Source organism: Catharus ustulatus, chromosome 1, assembly GCF_009819885.2.
Source record: "Catharus ustulatus isolate bCatUst1 chromosome 1, bCatUst1.pri.v2, whole genome shotgun sequence".
NCBI lineage: Eukaryota > Metazoa > Chordata > Aves > Passeriformes > Turdidae > Catharus > Catharus ustulatus.
The window spans coordinates 60,106,749-60,128,028 of record NC_046221.1 but is presented as its reverse complement, the minus strand read 5'-3'; the positions used below and the strand labels follow the sequence as shown (position 1 = coordinate 60,128,028).

At 40.4% G+C, this 21,280-nt stretch overlaps 1 protein-coding gene across 1 annotated transcript; it reads left to right on the top strand.

Moving 5' to 3' along the window:
- The first annotated feature begins 10,664 nt into the window (after positions 1 to 10,664).
- Positions 10,665 to 12,219, top strand: LOC117007471 (coiled-coil domain-containing protein 201-like). Its single transcript, XM_033080684.1, has 2 exons — positions 10,665 to 11,221; positions 12,115 to 12,219. The coding sequence occupies exons 1-2, from the start codon at positions 10,673 to 10,675 to the stop codon at positions 12,199 to 12,201; spliced, it is 636 nt and encodes a 211-aa protein (XP_032936575.1). The 5' UTR covers positions 10,665 to 10,672; the 3' UTR covers positions 12,202 to 12,219.
- The last annotated feature ends 9,061 nt before the right edge of the window (positions 12,220 to 21,280 follow it).

Below are 21,280 nucleotides of genomic sequence, written 5' to 3'. Positions count from 1 at the left end.
TAAATATGCAATGGTATTTACAGCAAAATATCAGCCACATGAACCAGAAGACAGTGAGGGGAAGTTTATCTCTCCCTTTCCACAAAGCAGAAATAATTGGTCAGTTTGGGCCAAGTGCAGATTGTAGTCAGTTTATGTTATGCAAAATACAGAGCAAACCTGAGAGCAAAATTCCATAGGTTAACTTAAAATTGATTTTAAAACATACAGTTTTATTAGGTAATATGCCTCACAAGAGAGTCACTAGGTTTGGGTAAGTCAAAGTACAGTAATTTCATGAATACAAGCCGCACGGAGTATAAGCCACACTTCCGGTGCGTCGACAACATTGATGTCTTTGTCAATAAAAAAGCCGCACCTGAATATTAGCCGCACTTTCATTCGTAGCAATGATCCGTGTGCAACTTTCACAAATTTGCCAATTAGTAACAGGATCGCGGCATAGCAGGGTTTACTGGCTTGGGGTGGGGCCAGGCAGGCTCGGCCCGCTCATGGTTGCCGATGGGGCTGGGTGGCCCAGCTTGGCACCAAGGCTTGGCGGGGTGGCTCGGGGCTGGTTGGGTGGTGCTGCCGCTGCTGCTGCCAGGCTCGCTCATTTCCCCCCCGCTCCCGTCTGCACCGCCACCGCCGCCACGTTTGCTCGCCCTGGCCGGCACTGCTGCCCCCGCACCGCTGGGCTCCCCCACACTGCTGGCCCTGGTTCTGCTGGGCTCCCCCATACTGCTAGCCCCGTTTCTGCTGGGCTTCCCCGTGCCGCCAGGCTCCCCCACGCTGCTGGTCCCATTTCTTCTGGGCTTCCCTGCACTGCTAGCCTCGGTTCTGCTGGGCTTCCCCCCGCCCTGCTGGCTCGGGCTCTGCCGCCCGCCCCCCGCACTGCTGGCCCCGCCTCTGCCAGGCTTTCCCACCTCTGCCGGGGCCAGCCGGGCACCAGCTTGGCTTGGGGCTGCTGCGGGCTCTTACTTCCAGGTTGGCAGCTTTTAGAATATTGTTCATATATTAGCCACCCCGGAGTACTAGCCGCACTTCTGGGTTTCCACCAAAATTTTGGCGAAAATGGTGCGGCTTGTATTCGTGAAATTACTGTACTTTTACTGTACCATTACCAAATGACAGCAGACTCCCAGTCCCAGGCTCTGAGTAGCCAGCTCAGAGCAGAAGCAGAGGTGCTCAGGTGCGTCATTCCTGTCCATGAAGATATGACCTGAGTTAACTTGGAAATGCAGGGTCCCCCATGATGTAGAGAAGGCTAGGCTCACATGCAAGGGGTTTAATCCAAGTGCTAGACAGAGTCTCCCCAGCTGTTTTCCTTGCACGTGAGAGAGTACAGTGTGTGTTGTACAGAATTACAGTGTTGTCTGGGAGTGTGATGGAACTGTTCTTGGTTTGCCCTTGCATTAGTGACAAGTGTTTGAGGCCCTATGTAGCCATTTTCTGCCTTATCCTTCCCTTCTAAAAGACAACATGCCATACCTTCCTAAGTGTAAACCAGAATAACTCCACTAAAGTCAAAAAGACATAGCCAAACTGAAAATCTTTCCTTCATCTTTCATTGTGCCTATTCTGCCACATGGGTATTTTAAGACTTTTTCTTAATACTAAAATGTGTAACCCTTTGAGTGTTGTTTTGGAGAATTCTGTGTACATGAATACACACAGAGCTATTTATACTTGTGTATAAAATATGCACACTCAGACACATGTGTTAACAAGATGGTATATGTTCTGGATTAATGACTCAGGTCATTACTTGGAGACTTTTTTCTGCTATGCCCCGTTACACAGCCAAATCAGAGACAGTATGAGAATTCATTTTGCTTAAAGAATGAGGCAGTATCAGCATTACATTGTTACCCCTCTGGTAACACTTTTGGACATGAGGAATTCCAGACAGCATTTCCGTAGCATAAACCACCCAGGACTGAAACTGAGGTTCCTGTCCAAAAATATTATCAGAGGATAGTGTCCATTTCAAATGGCCAGAAGGAGAGAATAGAAAATGAGAACATTGTGTACATTGTCCATTGTGTACATTGGTGCATTGCCACTGTATCTATGTCAAAGTCTTCCAGTTTTGCAGCCATTCCCTGGAGCAGTGGGTCACCTAATGCTGTTTCTGCTGGCAGAACATGATGTTCAATGGAAGGAAACAATTATACAGGTATCAAATAATGGTCCATATTCTTGTTTGGGTCATTATGATGGAAAAAAAAGAGTCATAGCTGTAAAGTGAGCCATGTATTAGAGATTGTCTGTGACAGTTTTGGCTCTCATGAAACCCTCTGAACTGTCAAGAGAGTATTTAAGAATGGGGATCTTGAGGTATAGTCAGGCTGCTTAAGAGTCCTGATCTGATCCTAAAATCCAGTCTTGTACAGATTATTTCTGCTGTCAACTTCAGCAGTAGTTTGCATAGGTTTCCAGGCTCAAAGCTCAGAGAAGAGAAATGGTTTTTAATATTACCTTAATATGAGTCTCTTAGGCTTACACAGTTCCTGTATTTCTAACCAGGCATTGCTTAACTGTTATTACATTTAGCCATAAAGAACTAAAAAGAAAGAAGCTAGTGATGAGGTAGCCATTATTACCAAGAATATTTACCTTTTCATTTACAAGGCACACTCTGAAGATGCCAATGATGACTTTCATTGAGGCAGTGTAACATACAAATTACTACACCACTACAGATGAAGCAGATGAACTTCCCTATCAGAAGTGATCAGCTTCAGTGGGACCCTGATTAATTAATTAGCGTTCCCTCAACTTAGACTACCTGGGGATTCATCTGCACAACTGTAATGCCACAAGAAAGAGCCATTTATATTCACCTGGCCTTGCTTCCTGCACAGGACTGCACCTAGTCTGGCTGTGCTAATGCACTGCAAAAACACAGCATATTTAGTTTATTATTGGATGTAATAAAGTAAAACAAATCCATCATTTTCTGGTTGCTGAGAGATCTGAAGCTAGACATTTGTTTGGCATTGGCCAAACTGGGCTCATACTATTGCCAAAGGTCATGGAAGCAGCACGGACTGTTTTCCCCCAAACTCTATAGTTACTCTGTATGTTTATTGAACTTTGGCAAAACTGTTGTGTGCTCCTCAGCAGTTCTGCCAACATAATTAAAAAGGAGCAGTTGTATCAGAAAAGACACAGCAAGTTACTGAGGAAACGTCCTGGTTGAATATTAACTCAGATTGACTTGTGGAGTGTAGAAACACGTAGAAAGTGTATAGGACACCGACTGGTGAATAAACAACATGCAGGCAGAGCACATAGTGGCATTCTAAGACAAGAGTGTAATGAAGACGAATCATTGACGCAATTACAAAGGCAGTGGTAACACAATGATTTTATCAAGGTCAGTGATCTCTTCTTCTATTAGTATGCCTGACTTCTTACTACTGAGGTAATTAGATATTTTGAACTTAAATATTGATCCTCCAGACTTCTACATAAAAAATTTATTTTATTCAATTTGACATCCCCCACAATGCTTTTAAACTGGCTACTTGTGTATTATAACCTTGTTTAACAAAGAGAGACAACAATTTTTAATGTTTTAAGCTTTTATAATTGATCTTAATATTGGAGCATCTTTATATGTGTACAAACTAATCTTGCTTTCACATAGACATTAAGCACTCTATCTGAGGGCAGAACTGGTCAAAACTTGGGGACATCGCAGTAAACTTTTCTATAAGATGTAAAAGTATATTCCTTAACCAACTGGTTTCTTCAGTCCTACTATTGCATTAAAGCAGAAAATAAATTGGCTGTTAGAGTACTACTTCCAATTGCCTGCAATTGGTGGACCTCGATGAAGAATTTATATCAATATCCATATTAAAAGCTTTTAAGACTCTTTGAAATGGTTCAGAGACAAAGAGACAAGTCTCATTGCTCCTCTAACTCTTATTGAAATTAATAATATGGAAGATAATTTAGACATTTAAATAAGGGCTTGACTTTCTGAGCATCCATGAAACCCCGTAAGTACTTCAAGATCGTGGTTTTGAATGCACAAAATCAGATTTGTTGTCCAGTTGGACAGGTCCAGTCATAGCAGTCATAACCAAAACATGTAGAAATATATAACCTGAAGCACACATCATGACTCAGTGTATTGCTAGTACAAAGCCATATTTTTACTGAGAAGTTATGAAAATGCTGCACCTGTTTATCCAGGATTCCCTAAAGCCTTTCTCTCAGGCTCCTTATGAGGTGCTCCTATGATCAGATTGGAAATTATTGAAAATTATGCCATGCATAAGTCTGTTTTGGACACTGTAGACAAAGACATTGATGTTGCCTCTGGCCAGAAAGAAGTCATTGCCACACTGAAAAATGGGAACCTCCAACACTTGCAAAGGTACCACTTTCATATTTACCACCATGTCATAAATAACATGTGAAGAAAGTGTTCCAAAAGGCAAAAACTTTAGAATTGCTGAAGAGTAAGACTGTACATAATGCTTTTCAGGCACTGGAAAGTTTATTTAACAGACTACAAAGGATTCATATTGTCCTTGGTTTCTGGAAGTTTCAGCAAAGGTTTTACTGGTGAAGGGGCTGGCAGATATGTACTACCTGAGGACACTGGTTTTGTCTAGTTTGGGAAGAAGGAGGCTGAGGGGTGATGTCTCTGCTCCCGACAGCTTCCTGAGGAGGGGAAGGGAAGAGGGACTTGCCAATCTCTTTTCCTTGGTACTCAGTGCCAGGCTGTGGGGAACAGCTCAAAGCTACATTTGTTGTGGGAGGTTTAGACTGGACATTAGGAAGCATTTCTTTACCAAGAGGGTGGTCACACACTGGAAAAGAATTCCTGAAGAGGTGGTTGATTCTCTTCGCCTCTCAGTATTTAAGACTCATTCAGACAATATACTTAATTACATCCTTTAGTTTTTGGTCAGCCTAAAGTGTCAGGCAGTTGGACTGGATGAACATTAAAGATCCTTTCCAACTGAAATATTTTATTCCTTTCTATTCTAATGCTTTCTGTTCTATTCTACTCTAAAGTGTCTTGCAAACACATATATAAAATGCCTGCCCTCACTGTTTACCCTATCACAAAGCTCATGGTGTCCAGACACGCAATTCCTACTGAAATAAGTGGAAATAGTGCTGAGGTGCTTTCAAAAGGTTCCACTGGCCTCCTCTGTGCAGCTTTATGCACTTGAAGAGATTAAGTCCACAGAATATGTTGCAGTGCTTCCACTTCAATGTCTGTGGTTGCCTAAGGAGCTTGCTGGGACAGAATTACTTCTCCATTTTCCCACTGTACCATAATGGTTTCCAGTCCCAAAGGAGGCACTGTTCTGCAGAGGTTAGTCAATGATGAGGCTCCCTGTTTATTTTAGACTTCACATTAGCAAATAAAATGTTTCACTCCTATTTTCACTGTGCTCAGTCTGATCAGCACTCCTAGAGCACTCCTGATTGACTTGTCTATGTACAAAACTCAGACACAGGAAGAATAGTTGAGCAAATTTGAATCAGATTTGTGTTTTTATGGAGTTTCATCCACAAAAAGCTTGTAATTTGGGCCCAATCTTCTAATCACTTCGGAAACTATTTAATTTCCCTTATTTTTCATTTTTTCTTTTGTTTTGTCCACTCCTTTTATCTGTCTTTTAATTTATTCTTTCTACATGAGTATAAATTTAGGAAAATTTTCACATTTTTGTTCCTCTGTTAATTTCTTCTTTTCACTCTCCTTTTGCTCCTCACCACCATATCCGTACTTCCTCTGGCTCTTCCTTCTTCCTTATAATGCTTTGAACAAGAGTCATTCCACCATGGGTCATCAGACAGAGCAGAATGCTGAGCTCTACTTACCAGCTCCTATTTCTTGTTACGTACTTCTTTTTGTGGAATCACCCTCTATGCCTAAAAACATCCAAGTAGTTGCAAAAGCAGGGAGAGGGCCTCTTAGTGCTCTGCCCAGGAAAGACTGCACCTAGCTCTTGGAGAGCACCTAGCTTGGACATTTATGCAAGATTTGTGACTTCACAAACCAGAATTGCATATCCAATTCGAGAAAATATGTTAGGGAAACATATGACCTAAGGATCGGTTCAGAATACAGGTTTCCTTCAGGAGAACTGCTTGGTGACATCCTCAGAGTGGAAAATGAAGAAATTAAAAGAGCAGCAATTGAAGAATTGCAGTCTCTCAAATCAGAAGACAAAGGAAAAAAGGTGTCCATTTTTGTCTCTCTATGTTTATTATTCCTTGGTAAACTGAAAAGTAATTCCAGTATTTCCCTTTTCCAGATGAAGCTTCCTCAAAATTACTTGTCTTTGAAGTGAATTCATATATTTGAATTGGAATGAAGGGGCTGAAATTTGAACAAAACGCTGTGCTGTTATTATATTCCCCAGTTTTGTTGGTTTTGGAAGAAAAAATTCCAAGAATTAATGTTTCATTTAAGTGAATGCAGTAACCTAAGTAGTTTTTGCATTTGTGGAAAAAATTTAGAAATAAGATTAAATTATCTCCTAAATTTAGATCAACAAAAGAATCTTTCAAGACATAAACCTGTAGCAGTGAGTTTGATATAATGTATATGGAGATACATAATAACATTGCTAGAACTGAGTGCCATCTTGCATTATGCCACAAATAAAAGGAATTGTGTGTAAATATAGGCCAAAAGGCTGTATCCAAACCTTTGAAGTTATTGCTCAAAATATCGAGTAGACAATGCTGAGGATAAAGATGATCATTCCAAGGAATGTAAATTTAGTGAAGGAATTATTCATAATGAATAGGTCTAAGTGCAGGACACAGCATGTGTCATTCTTTGAAAGATGCAAGAAGCTTTCAAGGTGTCACTCAAGTCACAGTTTGGTGTTTCCTGTTCAGATATAGAACCTGGCTACAGATACACTGAGACCAAGGTAATATCATCACTGCAGATGTTCTGCTGAGCTCTAATTCTTACATTAATATTGGACTGTTTTCTGTCTTATTTCTGTATAGTTATGGCTTTCCTATTCTCTGTAACATCCTGCCACCACCTGATAAATAGATGAATCTATAGGATGTAAGATAAGCCATTATTAACAGCAAGAACAACTTGCAAATCGCCTAATTTTGACAGTGTTTAGCAAGGTTCTAGAAAAAACTTTTAGGAAAAGGGAAGGCTGTTTTCTATGAGTTTTGCAGAAAAGGCCATGAAAAATAGACATAAAGATGATGCAGCTACAGACAGCACTTGCAGACTGTGAAATACCATGGAAAAGGACAAAAAAAGTGAGGAAAAGCACAGCAAGGAGCACCAGACACCAGCTGGGAGGCAAGGCCGTGAGGTTTTGAAGGGGCCCAGTAAAATTATGTCAGTTGTCTCAGCACCCCAAAAAGCTTCTCACGCAGGTCCATGCTGCTCAGTGTTGTTTGCATCATTGCCTTGCTGGGAGAGGTGATACTGTGTGCCACAGTACAGCAGGACAGCATAAACATTGCGACACCATGTCAAGACATCACTCTGTGCCTGTACTATATAAGGAACTGGCTTGCCAGGCCTGCAAGGCACAGCACAGCTGGCCTGGTGGGTTTGTTCACCAAGCCACAAGGTATGAAAACTAACTACAAATATTCAAAATGAGGTAAAGATATATGTGTATAAAGGACTGAGACTTTTTTTTTTTTTTTCCCCAGCCACAAGTATCTCAAAATAGTTTTTGTTTAATTCTCAAAATATTCCTGTAGGAACTTCCCCTGGGAGTTTAGGAAATAAATAGCTTATCCTGGACAGACTATTTATTTCCAAGATGTTTACTCATGCAATCCATGTGATTGTAATGTGCCTCCATTTCTCAAGCTCTCTTTCAGCTCCTTAGGGGCGCATAACTTAAGCCTAGCAACTTTATCCATATACTGACAGACTGTTACTTCTAAATACTGAACTGGTAGCTCCAATTCTCTATTCATAGTACAACTATTAATGTGGCAAGAGAGAGTGGTTTATGATTAGGTTTGAAATACCCAGACTCCCTGGAACCAAAAGTTCAAATTCCTGTGAGATCAGTGCTTTTGCCCCTCTGTCTGTGTTGGATGCACTCTACAACCCTAGGTCATTCACATAAAGCCGTGAAATTAGCTCTGTCTGATCAGCTTAAAGGTCCACAGGTCATGCTTTGTCAAAAGGGGCTACCCCACTATTTGTGCACATGCTCCCTCACACCTGCTCTTGCTCTACAGCATTGTGATAACAGCTGTTTACTGTCAGCTACCACAGAGCTGACTTGCAATTCAGAAGAACTGGTGTAGTCCAGCTGCTTTCCAGTTGATAAAAATTACAGTTCTCCACCTAAACCATACCATTTCAAACCAACAGAATTCTGAACTAAGAGCTGATACTTTGAAAACACACAATTCAAGATAAAATGCTGTCATTAGCTGTTAGCTGCAAACACCATGAAATTCACACTGAAATTTATAGCTTTTCAGTTTATTCTCACTTTGTATTTTCCTAAAAGAAGAGCTTTCTCAAGACAGATTTAACATTAATTTCCCATTTATTTTTTGAGCAAGAAAAGCAGTGAGAAATAAAATCAGGATGGCAATATACTCCATCAACATACATCCACCTTGCAGCAGATCCTCAATGGGCCTTAAGCAGCCACGTGAAGCCAATTAACCACTAGAGTATTTTTGTGATTGAAATAGGCAGCAAACAGCAGAGATTAAATAGCAATAAACATAGTACATAGATAAGTTGGCTAGCCCATTTTCCCCTAATTAATTAATCCTAGATTTCTATTTAGTTATTTATTCAGTTAGAAGCAATGCTAATACTCCCCAAAAACGCTAAATGTGTTAATTAGGGAGTGACTGCAGCAAAGGATGGCCAGGGTAAGCAGGTCTATAAGAAGGGAAGTAGCAGCTGAAGCTAGATTACTTTAAATAGGAAAGAAGGAAGGAAGGTACCCGACAGAACCTGGTAGGTCTGGTAAGTGTCTATATTTTGCAAAATTTCCTGCAAAATGCATTCTCTGTGATACACTTTGATATTTTCAAATAGTTTATATTTATCTGTTGTTTTTAGACTTTTCTCCTTTACCTATAGTGGTGGTTAGAGTAGAAAAAAAAAAAAAACCAAACCTGTTGCTTACATGTATTTATCTTTCTAAAGCATAGAGAAATGTGAGATAAAAAAAATACTGCTTTCCATAAAATCTTTGGTTGAAAATAATTGTTTAAAACTAATTGACGTAAGAAATAGCTTTTAATTGACTATTTAATGAAGGGGAAAGCATTAAATTATAGAGCTGAGGATAGGTTTGGGGGAGAAGTGGTGGCTGCAGACTCCTTATTCCCTTTCTAAGCTTAAATATGTAAGCTTCTATGGTAAAGACTAAAGAGAGTCAATCTGTCTAAACAGGAAAGGTAAAGGCAGTCTGTAGACTGAGTGCTGCCTGTGTCTCAGACAAGCTAGCACTGCAAAGAGAGGGGAAAAATGGATATCCAAATAAAAATTATTATTTTTCCCCCCTTTCTAAGGGGCAAAAAACCCACAAAACACCTGACTTTTGCTGTGTCGAAGAGTCAGTGCTCTATCTATTGCTGTCTTTGTGTTTAGAAACACAAAAATGGGTGTGAAACTCTACCAGAAAACTTAGCTGCTACACAGGTGCAAAACACTGACAAGGAATGGAGAACTAATAACTTTTGCTACAGCAAATATACCTCCCTGTCTTCTTGGGCCCTGCTTCATGGTAGTCCTGTTGTCTTGCCCCTCCAGAGCCACAATCTATATACAGCTTAGAACATGGGGCAATCAACCTGCATGAAATATTTGAATCTCATGAAAGCAAAGAGTTCAACAATTACTAAGAATACTTGACTGCTCACCTGTTTTAGATATTTACCTTAAATACATCTTAAATTGAATATTTTTGTCTTGGGCTTCACTCCCAAGAAGTAGCAAGTGTAAGAAGTAGAGTTTCTTTTTTTGGGGGTTTGCAAATGGAGAGGAATAATGCTACCAGCAAAAGCAACCTTGTCATTGTAAATTCAGTTGAAAATAGACTTACATAGAAAATATATTTTCTTAGTATCAAAGCTTAGGGTCAGCTGAAGTATGATAAATGTCAAGTAAATAGGAGGGAATTAGAGGTTTGTGAGTCCCCTTTCAAGGAATTAAGGGAAACAAAATGGCAGCTCATTGAGAGATCATTGGTGAATCCAGAAATTCTCTGCCTATCTCTTTAGAGCACTTGATTTTTTTGCTACACAGTGGTAGTCCCTCTGCCATCTAATAGTTTTCAGCTGCATAAGGAGTGTTAGCAGCTGAAACCCCAAAAGTGTATTATTTATATACCTGCAAGGAGAATACAATATCTTAATGATGCTGCAGTTGATTAAAGATCTTTAAAAGTTCTAGCACACTTAGAGCTTCTCATGCAGAAGGCTAAGAGAGGAGTAAGTGCTGGATGTGTGACCAGCTGTGTTCTCATGTTCTGTTTTCAACATAGCTCTTCCAAATGCTTGAAAACTGATCTATATAAAGGATAAATTCCATGTAAAGACAGAATATAGACCTGAAAATAGGAACACTTTGGATTTGATAGCTTGCTGCTAAAAAGCAGTTTGCATTGCATCTCTCACAATGTGAACAATGACACAAATCTTTTTATTTTCTTAAGGCAATAAACCTGACCTCAAGATGTCGGAGGAAGATGACTCTTTTCTGAATGTTAAAAGATCTCTGAAAAAGAGAATGGTGAAACACAGCACCCCAGTGGATTCAATGCTTTCAAGAACAAATCCATCTCTCACGGATCTGACAAATCAGTCAATCAAGGATCAAGATGCCATAAAGAGAGTTCATGGATCTCCAACACCAAAATTAAATCTAAGCAGGTCATTATCTCAAGTATCATCAGTACGTGTTGATGCATACTTCCCTCGTATGTCCCCAAAAAGGCTTTCAACAGCATTTGATTTGCAAGAACCAAGTAAAGAGAAAAGCCAAAGCTCTAGGCTTGTGTTTTCTAGAAGGAGACTTTCCACTGTGCTGGCCTCTGATGAATCAAATCAAGAGCCAGCTCCCAAGGTTGTCCCAAACACAGAAACTCAGGTTACCACCGGAGCACCTGTGGATGCTGCAGTAACTCCTGAGAGTGGACATTCATGGCTTGTTTCTGGGTTACCAGGGATAAAAGATCCCCCAGCTGCAAAATCCAAAAAGAAGAAAATTGATAAAATTCTTCAGGTAAAGGCTTTCATTTAGTTATTCAATAGCTATTCAAGTTACACAAACGTCTACCAATGCAGAATAGATAGAGATCTTGCTAGTAAAGTGGGAATAATTTACTAATAGAACATTTCTGTGACTTTAGCACTGAGGATGTCTGTTTATGAACTGGGTCATAACCTGGTAAACTCTGTGATACCATTCCTAATCACAAATGAGATGCCATGCAGACTTCCAAACTAGCATTTGCTTTAGCTTGTGAGCTGGTACAGCTGATTGTGTACTCTGGGGGGGAAAGTATATTTTCTAAGATATCTTTATCTAGAAGATATTTTAGAATTTCAATTACTGATTTCTTCCTATTCTTAAGTTTCTTAATGTTAGCAAGTCAGCTCAAACTCAAGTAAGAAATATTATACTCCTTTTCTGGTTAAATCCAAATTGTACTGCTTTATAAAAGAGTGACAGTCACTGTAAATTTGATCTTGTGAGCAGTCCTTTTGACTAATGTATGGTTTCCTGGGGAAAGCTTAGATTAATAGATGCTCTGAAGGTGTTGTTTGTCTGTGGTGCACAAGAACTCAATATTCTGAAATTTTAATTCTTTGCTAAGGGCCTATGGAAAGCCCATAGAAAAGATAGGAAGACAGCAGAGTTAGACTCTGGAGGTTGTAATGTCAATGTGAAGCCATCAGATTCTGTTCTGTTTTGGTTTTTTCTCTGTACCATATTGCTCTTGAGTGTTGAAAACTCAAGAAAATTTGCCAGCTTTGAGAGTAAAAGCTTCATTTAACCAAAGACTCAAGCCAAAATTAATTTGGGCCATAAGCCCTTTGTGTAGATTGTTTTTGAAAGCAGTTGGTATCTGAATGGATTAGGTTGATTAAATAGCACTTTTTCTTCTCTAACAGAGAAAGAAAGACAGAGCATGGCTGCTTCGTCAACTTAAAAACATTGAGGAGGCAATTAACCATGAACTGACAATTGAAGAACCTTGATCGGGCTACTTGTGGGATAAATACTGTCACATCTGTCATTTGGGAATGGCGAGTTCAAATAAATCACAGTCTTCATTATAGTGTCTGCTAGACTTCCTCTTTCTTTTCAAAATGTTTTTTTTTTTTCTGCTGTTTGTTTTGTCACTCTTTCCTCTTAAATCTAGGAGAAGTCAGGTATAAATTAAGAAGAGCCTCTACATGAGAATCAATGTTAATTTATAATGGCTGAAAGGCCTAGAACAAAGAAGGAAGAACTTAATGTTTATGAACCATTCTTCTTCCTGGCCTTAATCCTTTGTGTAGCATTCAAGTCTTATAGGGCTACAGATCTTTCTTAACAAGAAGTCACTAGACAAAGTCCTAGTGGCCATATAGAGTGTAATCCTGGTGAGCCAGCCAAAGGAGACTCTCTTCATCTGATGGGTAATCAAAGCTGATGCAATCTGGAATGTTTTTGCTGCTACCTGGTGAGATGAGGAAATACTGAGAGGCACCAAGGACGGAGGCCATTCTTTAGAGATTACTAATTAATGACAGCTTATTTTGAAGTTGTGGTTCAAAATCAGTTTGTCCCAGCCTTAGACTGGAAATGCAACTCACTGTTGCATTGGAGATATTATTTCTTGGCTTTGTGTTTTGAGGGAGTATGGGATTTCTGGTTTTTTGGGGGTTTTTTTGTTTGTTTTTTTTGTTTTGTTGTTGCTGGAGCTGCTGCATGGAGGTCAAGAAGGATGTCTTATCTGACAGCTGCATTGTCAAAATGGTAATTTAGCTCAAAGCAGCTTTCTGAAGCATCAGTCAAGAATTGATGCAAAAAGCACAATATTCATGTTAGTTCCTACTGCTGTTATTTAATTTTTAGATTAAATAGGCAGATTTTATCTCTTCTAAGTTATCTGTGAAGTGTTAGCAGAAGGAATCCAGAACAGATTTACCATCTACATGCACATATTTCTGCACTTGTGTGGCTGTAGCATGTGCCCTTTCCTGGCTTATACTGATTTTGCAGCTGTTCTAGGCACTAATTACCCTAAAGGGGAGAGGTCCCGTTTAAACAAAGCTGTCAGTTAGGAATGGAGGCAAGGTACACATTTGCATTTCCCTCCTTACAGTTACAAACTGTAACTTGTAGTATCTCACATCCAAGGTGGTAGAGAAGTATGTCCGTGCCAACATTGAGACAATAGCATCTGTGTAACACTCCAAAATCTAAGAGTGGAGTTGTGGTTTTACAACCTCTCTCATGATTTAAAAGGAATTAGGATGTTTTTGCTAATGATTCTTGAAGTGAAATTCTTCAGAGTTTCTCAGGAGAACAGCCTTATCCTCAGACCTGACTTTCTGTGCAGCTAGGCAGTGGGTTGATGCTATCCTTCAGGTCATGAGCCAAGTCACGCTCACTTGGTTTCATGTTTAGTTAATGTTCTGGAATTTGTTTGTGTGTGTTACCCGGGCTGCTTGTCTGGCCTCCACAGGTTCCTCTGGCAACCAGAGAGCTCCTGGCTGGTGTAGATATCCCAAGCTGCTTTTGAGATAAAATAGGCATGGTTGCAGATGTGCTGCTATTCCCCTTGAGCCTGCAGGCATTTCATCAGTATCTGTGATTTGTGCCAGGGCCTGAACTAAGATCAGGCAAGTGCAAGGTTAGCGTAAAACCTTCCTCTACCCCTGGGAAAAGCACAGATTAGTTTGGCTGCATGACCCAATGCTTAATCCAAATGACCCAGTTCTGCCTCTTGTTTATTTGTACCTTCCCGGATAGTCAGTTCCAGTTGTTCCTTCTTCAGGCTTCTCATCCTAGTCTCAGAAAGTCTTCATACTGCTTCTGCTTTTCCTTTTCACTGTTACCTCTCAAAGTCACTCTTGGCTCCTGCCCATCCAGTTTCTTGGTCTTCAAATGTCTTCATCTCATGTCTTCTCCAATCTGGCCTCTAGCTCTTTCCTTCCTTATAAGACACAGACATCTTTTGTCTTTAGTGCCTGCTCTTCACTGCTGGATTCCCATCTGATACCCTCAGATATCTGACACTGCTCTTCTGCCAAAACTCAGACTCTGTTCTCACACTCCAAAATGCCTCTGTCTACTTAGGTCGATGCCCTCCATGATGCTAGGCCAAGTGGAAAGGTCATGTGGGACAAGTTCCAGACCTTAGGAGACCAGGGATGTAGCCGCTGCAAAACTCCTTCTAAGGCTCTGCTTTGGGCTACATTAAATACAAAAGGAATCCAGGGAATATGGCTACTTAATGTGTAAGGTGTCTTTGCTTCATTCCAAGTGCAATGCAAAACTTCTGAAATTCAGAACACAGTAAATGATAGGAAGATTCTTCAGGGAACAAGGCTCCCACCCTGTCAGGTTCATGGGACTAGCTGGTGCCAATAGTATCCCAAAGACTTTTCTCAATTGAGGAAAACAAATTGTACTGAATGGTAACACAGAACTGACTTTGGGTCTTTTCAAGTTTTCAAGCTATATCAGGCAGACAGGTGCAAAAAACCAAGGGGTCTCATGATTTTGAAAACTACTTATATTTCCTCTCTAGAATGTTTAAAAATAAATAGAAAATACTATATAGCATTTTTTAAATAACTTAGGTGTTCATGGGTTTGCAAAAGATATAAAACTGCTTATAGTATTTAATGAGAATAGTAATACAATCAACTGGTTCTTCAGAGGTTTTCCAACATGTGTCTGATGTTCTACAACCACAGTATCAACAGTTAATTGCATGCAACAATCCCAAGTGGCTTCAACCAGGCCTATATAGTACAGACCTTAGTGAATGATGCTCCTAGACACCATTCACTTTATTCAAATTTACAAAATCAGGATGTTGAAAAATGTGAAACTACATGTATCAAATTGCACTTAGAGAACTATACTGCTACTATTATACTTCACGTGTAAGAATATTCATAGGGCAGAAGTAAAATAAAACACCAATCAACTAGTATTTATTTTGTTTACAGAGATTGAACTTCCTTTCATTTCTCCAGCAGACTAACAAATTTACTGGAATTAAATTTAAGCGATACAGCTAGTTTTCTGTCATACAATGTATGTATACTTGTGGAGGAACACTCCTAGTATTCAGTTTCACTCTTTTTTTTAATGTCCATCCTCTAGTGGCAACAATGATAAAGCTGTTTGGTTAGTGTTTCTCTTCATGTACAAAGTTCCTTTATGAATAATATTTATATTATAATATCACAACTCAAAACAAAAATAAATTCTTAAGGGCAGCTGTAAAATCCACCACCTCTAAAAAAGAAATCTTCCTAATTATTACAGACCTTAAGTAGGGATTTTGGGTGCTGAGGCTGAAAAAGGTTAGTGGCTATAGACACCAGATCCTCATGAGCAGATACTCCCTAAGACACTCTGTAAAATAAAAAACCCTTTTCCTGCATGGATGAATGTGAATCAGAGTTGCAACATGCTCTTGAGCTTTGGTGTTGTCTTGACTTTTGAATGCAACATGGACACATTTGTAAGTTCAGAACAGCCTTCCCATTGAGAGTGTTCTTTTAGAGCAGTATTTTTTCTTTTGGAGTGAAGCTATGACCTTGACCTATGGAACTGTTTTCAGTGCACTTGTCCCTGAATAGTTATTACACAACCTACCTGCTGATAGTGACTAAGCATGATGTTGGAGGGAGAAGAACAAAAACATTACCAAGAACAGAGGGAAGAGACAGAAATGTCTTCACCCTGGATTTATGAGCTCAGCCTTGCTCCCACTGAAGCAATGGTAATATTTCTGTTGACAGAACTGGGAGTGCTCTGCCCAGCTGTGGTGCTTCTGTAGGGGGCCAGTTTGAAGAGAAAAAATGTTTAGCACATGCACTTAACATATTTTAGATTTATGTAACAGACAAATGGAAACTAGGTCCTTCCTTTGCTCATCACAGCTAAACAATTTTAGAATAACTAGGGAAAGTGGAAAACTTTTAAATAAAAACAGATTTTTTTTTTTCCTCTAAGTTACAACATAGTTATATTGCATTCCTGCTATGGACAAAACCCTAATATCACACAAGCAATAAATCACACAACAGTGTCACTGACCTGTACTTGGTTGTGTTTTGTTCTTTAAGACATACAAACACAAAAGTCTCCCTTAGCTCCATCTGTTGATGCACTCCACTATGCCTATTCAAACAGCTTCCTCCTCAATATTTCCAACTTCTTAGAAACAGATGAGCAAACACTGAGCCTAGCAGCACCTAGAAAAGTAAGATCTGTTGAAGCAATTGGGTAGCGTTTTCAAAAGTTGCTAAAGTCTTGAACTGGGCAGAGATCTTACCACCTCCTTTAGGATACAGACCTGAGCTGCTCACCCTCACCCTGCCCAAATCTTGCTCAGGCTTCCCACTACTATCTAGGTACCTAATGCTTCTGTGTAATTAAACGGTGCTTAAAAGTACAGTCAGTCCCAACAGGCATGCAAATCCTTTTGAGCTCAACAGTTCCAGTCTCCTGGGTATGCTCATGCATGTGGCTTTGCAGCACTTCCAGCAGCCCCACCCCTCCATCATGAAATGGTACATGTGCAGATAGCTGTGAGATTGGAGTTCTGTCTATCTGATTTCAATTCCAGCAGCCCACAGAATAAAACTCTGGAAGTACAGATTGCATTTCAAATCCCCTTCTCACGTGAGATAGGAGCTTGAAACCAAATGTCCTAGCTCACAAGGCAGTAACCATTGTTTCTTTAGTCTTACTGTGAAGTCAGTGCTTTGGAGTTACCTCTCAAAGTAATTCCACTTTGCCTAAGTGTTTATTAAAAGTAAGATTGAACTTGCATCACTGTTCCCACTCACTCATTGTCACTCACGGTCCTGCATGGTTTTTTTTTATTTCATTGTGGATTTGTGGGGAGTCTTTTTCCTGTTTTTTCTTCATTTTTATAGTAGAAAGGGAAAGAAGAAAGTGGAAAAATATCCTTTGTCTTTTCTGCTTCTTACTGTTGCTGCCATTTTGATCCCTTTTGTTGTCCTCCACTTCATACTTCTGACCTTTCCTAGCTCTACATGTCCTACTATAATTGTCTTCTGCTTTCAGATCTTCATGCCATTGCAGGTTTGTCCTTTGTAGTGAGCCTCTTTTATGAGCAGATATCATAATATTCCTAAAGCTTACTCTCCTAAGGAGGAGACGCCAGCAATGATAGGGGAAAAGAAATATGTCACACCTCTAAAATAGGAAAGGTTCTCGTCCTATAAATGGAATAATTTAATTTTATAGTATGGAAAGCTGATGCAAATTTCAAATATAGAAAAGAAACTATATGCAGGATTGCTGACAAATTTACTCAGAGAGCAACTGGATGCAAAAAAGGCACTTTCAAGATGTCCCCAGCCAAGAGAGCACAAGCAATTCATTGCATCGCATGGTATGCACTTAAATTGCTGTTGCATGAGGGCAGTCATACAAAGATCAGGGATTCTTTAGCGTTTGTTACTCCTCTAGAAGAAAAAAATCACACAAACCTCCAAAACCTGCACAAACCATAGCTCAGCAACAGCAAGAAGCTTTGCCACCATGAGAGGGAAGGTATTGCAATTAGATGGAAGGCTTGCAATTGCAATCAAAAACTTTATTTACAGCACATATGTTACTGTGGATATGGGTCATAATTGTAACTGTGCCAGAAGGAAGAAAGAAGGGGTGGAACTGGAATAGAAGGAACTGGAGAAGAAAGTGCTATATGGCATCCTGAATACCTCTGGGTAGTTGAGAAAAAGTTCGCTAAGACTGTAAGATTGGCAATTATACCACAAATGTTATGATGCAAGATTGCAAATCAACAGTGTATCCTGACATTTACTAGCATATTCGGTAGCAGATTTTTTAGCCACAGCTGCGAGATTATAAAAATTGATAAAAGAAAACAAATCACAGAGAAAATTCCTTGTGTAAGACCAGCAAAATGAAAAGTTTATGATGATCACGTTTGGAGAAGAGATGAATAAGAGAAGCAAAACCACTATAGCAGACTTATGGCACCAAAAAGGTCTGCTGGCTGGTATAGTTTCTCAGAATCCAAAATCAGCGAGTTGAAGGAAAATAAGTCTTGAACTTGATATTTTAAAAGGTGTCCTTTTTTGCATATACTTAATAAGTCTGTAAAACAGGTTTTCTCACATGATAGACATCTTTGAGAAAAATATCAGCTCATAGAGGAAATGTACTATACATGAATATGTAGAAAATTACATCAAAAAGAAGGAAGTGCTGAGGGGGTTGTTTTTCTTTGTTATGTTGACCATTTCATGGTCAAGCAGTCTGTAATTACAGCAGCAACAAAAATAAAATTTAAGTCCTACTTTTATAGTTATCTATAAGCATCTCTGCAACACCTTGATTAATCAGATTCCTCAAGAGAAATGTTTTTGACACACTGAATAATGCATGACTATCTTAGTTTTTACAACTGCCCCATCATCACCAAGCTATGGGTCACTAGAAGTTTAATTCTTTTCCATGTGACTTTGTTATAGAAGGCAAAATCGTGGTGATTTACCAAAGGTAGTCAAATCTGATTTGTAAAGAGAGGCATTCTGCTATCATCTGTAACAAAGTGCTTTAACAATCTAATCTTGGCTTTTTGTTTTGTTTGATTATACATTAATTAAATTGATTTTTTAAAAAAATCCAGTAACTCTGCCTGTTCTTTGTGTTTGATGGCAGAGATTATTTATACAGTGGGTAGGTAAATATACATGCGACATTTAATCTTATCTCCAGTGTGATTTTGATATAATAACAATTTGTATTAACCCCTTGTTTTGGTTTTGCACAGACTGGTTTTTGGTAGCAGTGGGGGCCACAGAGGTGGTTCCTGTGAGAAGCTGGTAGAAGCTTCCACCATATCCAGCAGAGCCAATCCCTGATGGCTCTGAAGATGGACATGCTGCTGGCCAAAACTGAGCCAGCCAGAGAGGTTGGTGATGTCTCTGTGATTACATACTTCAGGAGAAAATCAAAACACAGTCACAGGTTTTGGTCCTAGCCAGAGAAGAGGAGGAGGTGAGAACATGTGAGGGAAACAACCACAGAGGTCAGTGCAGAAGGAGGGCAGGAGGTGCTCCAGGTGCCAGAACTGAGATTCCTCTGCAGCCGTGGTGATGACCATGGTGAAGCAGCTGTGCCCCTGCAGCCCATGGGATCCATGGGGGATGCAGAGATCCATCCACAGCCCCTGGGATCCATGGAGGATGCAGAGATCCATCCTTAGCCCATGGGGATACACGGGGGATGGACAGATCCACCCACAGCCCATGGGGATCCATGGAGGATGCAGAGATCCATCCTTAGCCCATGGGGATACACGGGGGATGCAGAGATCCACCTACAGCCCATGGGGATCCATGGGGGATGGACAGATCCACCCACAGCCCATGGGGATCCATGGAGGATGCAGAGATCCACCCACAGCCCATGGGGATCCATGGGGGATGGACAGATCCACCCACAGCCCATGGGGATCCATGGAGGATGCAGAGATTCACCCACAGCCCATGGGGATCCATGGAGGATGCAGAGATCCACCCACAGCCCATGGGGATCCATGGGGAATGGACAGATCCACCCACAGCCCATGGGGATCCATGGGGGATGCAGAGATCCACCCACAGCCCATGGGGGAGGTGCTCATGCTGGAGCAGGTGGATGCCTGGAGGAGGCTGTGATCCAGTGGGAGACCCAGTGGAGAGAGAGGGATCCCTGCTTCCAGGCTGGAGCAACCTGTCCTCGGAGAACTGCACGCCATGGAAGAGTGACCACACTGCAGCAGTTTTGGGAGGACTGCTGCTCGTGAGAGTGGAACCACACTGGAGAAGTTCACAGAGAACTGTCTCCCATTGGACGGACCCCACATTCTCACAGGGAAGGACTCCGCTCTGAGAGCAGTGGTAGATCTCAGGGGACAAACTGACCAAACCCCATGCTCTACCTTCCTGTGCTGCCAATGGGAAGAAGGGAGGAGTTTGGGAAAGAAAAGGTGTTTTTAAGTGCTTATTTTACTTCTAATTATCCTCCTCTAATTTTGTTACTAATAAATTCAATTTTATACCTCTAAGTTGAGCCTGTTTTGCCCTGACAGTGTTTTCTCCCTGTCCTTATCTCAACTCATGAACCCTTTGTTAATTTTTTCTCTCCTTTGCCCAGCTGCGGCAGGGGAGGGTGAATGAGTGGCTTTCGTGGGTGCCTGGCATTGGGCCAGTGTGAAATCTGACATTATCAGACATTAAGGCTTAGGTAAGCCTGATTTCCTGCAGCAGCTTACCTGATTTCAGCTCTCTGTACAAGCCTCAGGCTCTCTAGAAATGACTGACGTCCCAGAGTCTTGTCTCTTGACCTCTGAGGAAACAGTAGAGGCTCTTAAACCTGAAAAAAGTGCTCTTGGTATTGTCAACAATGTAATAACAATAATTATTAATACAAATAATACTGCTGAAATCAGAAATGCCCCTAGACAAAAGGACAGATTTCCTGACAAAAGCAGCTGGGCAAACAGTTTTGTAAGAACCACTGCAGAATTGATTAGCCTAAATGTGAAAAAAAAATTTTAGATTATAAAGAGAAATGTGTCATCCTGTTTTAACAGCATTTATCACTTTGTTGTCAGTAACAACCTCTTGCTCTCTCGCTAAGAATCCCAGGCTGCTGTCTTCTGCTCTGCCTATACCCTGTTCCTTTCGCAAGCACAACTCTGGCATGTTTGTCCCCCAGTTTTGGTCTCCCACGTCACAGGACAGATGACCATAGAAAACAGACCTCTTGACTTACTCTAGTCTAGGTCCTATGATTACTCCTATATTTATCAGCATTTTTAAAAAGATGAAAGAATGGCACTTAATATTCAAGTATTAAGACCCAAATATATTCAGAGTTTCAGAGTCTCCATAAAGCCTCAGAAGAAAAGATCTGGAATTTGAAACATCAGGGGCTCCTCCAGTTTTGGGTTAGCAGTAAGATTCTGTCGACATCCAGTCTAGCTACTGTCAAAGAGAATATCCACTGTTGCACTTGATAAGTTAGAAAGCAGCATACATTAATTATCGCTGACTGTTG

Bases quoted from the DNA above. Each gene is read 5' to 3' on its own strand.
- LOC117007471 (XM_033080684.1), top strand. From the start codon at position 10,673: ATGTCGGAGGAAGATGACTCTTTTCTGAATGTTAAAAGATCTCTGAAA. The intron at 11,222-12,114 runs GTAAAGGCTTTC...CTTCTCTAACAG, and splicing joins AAATTGATAAAATTCTTCAG to AGAAAGAAAGACAGAGCATG.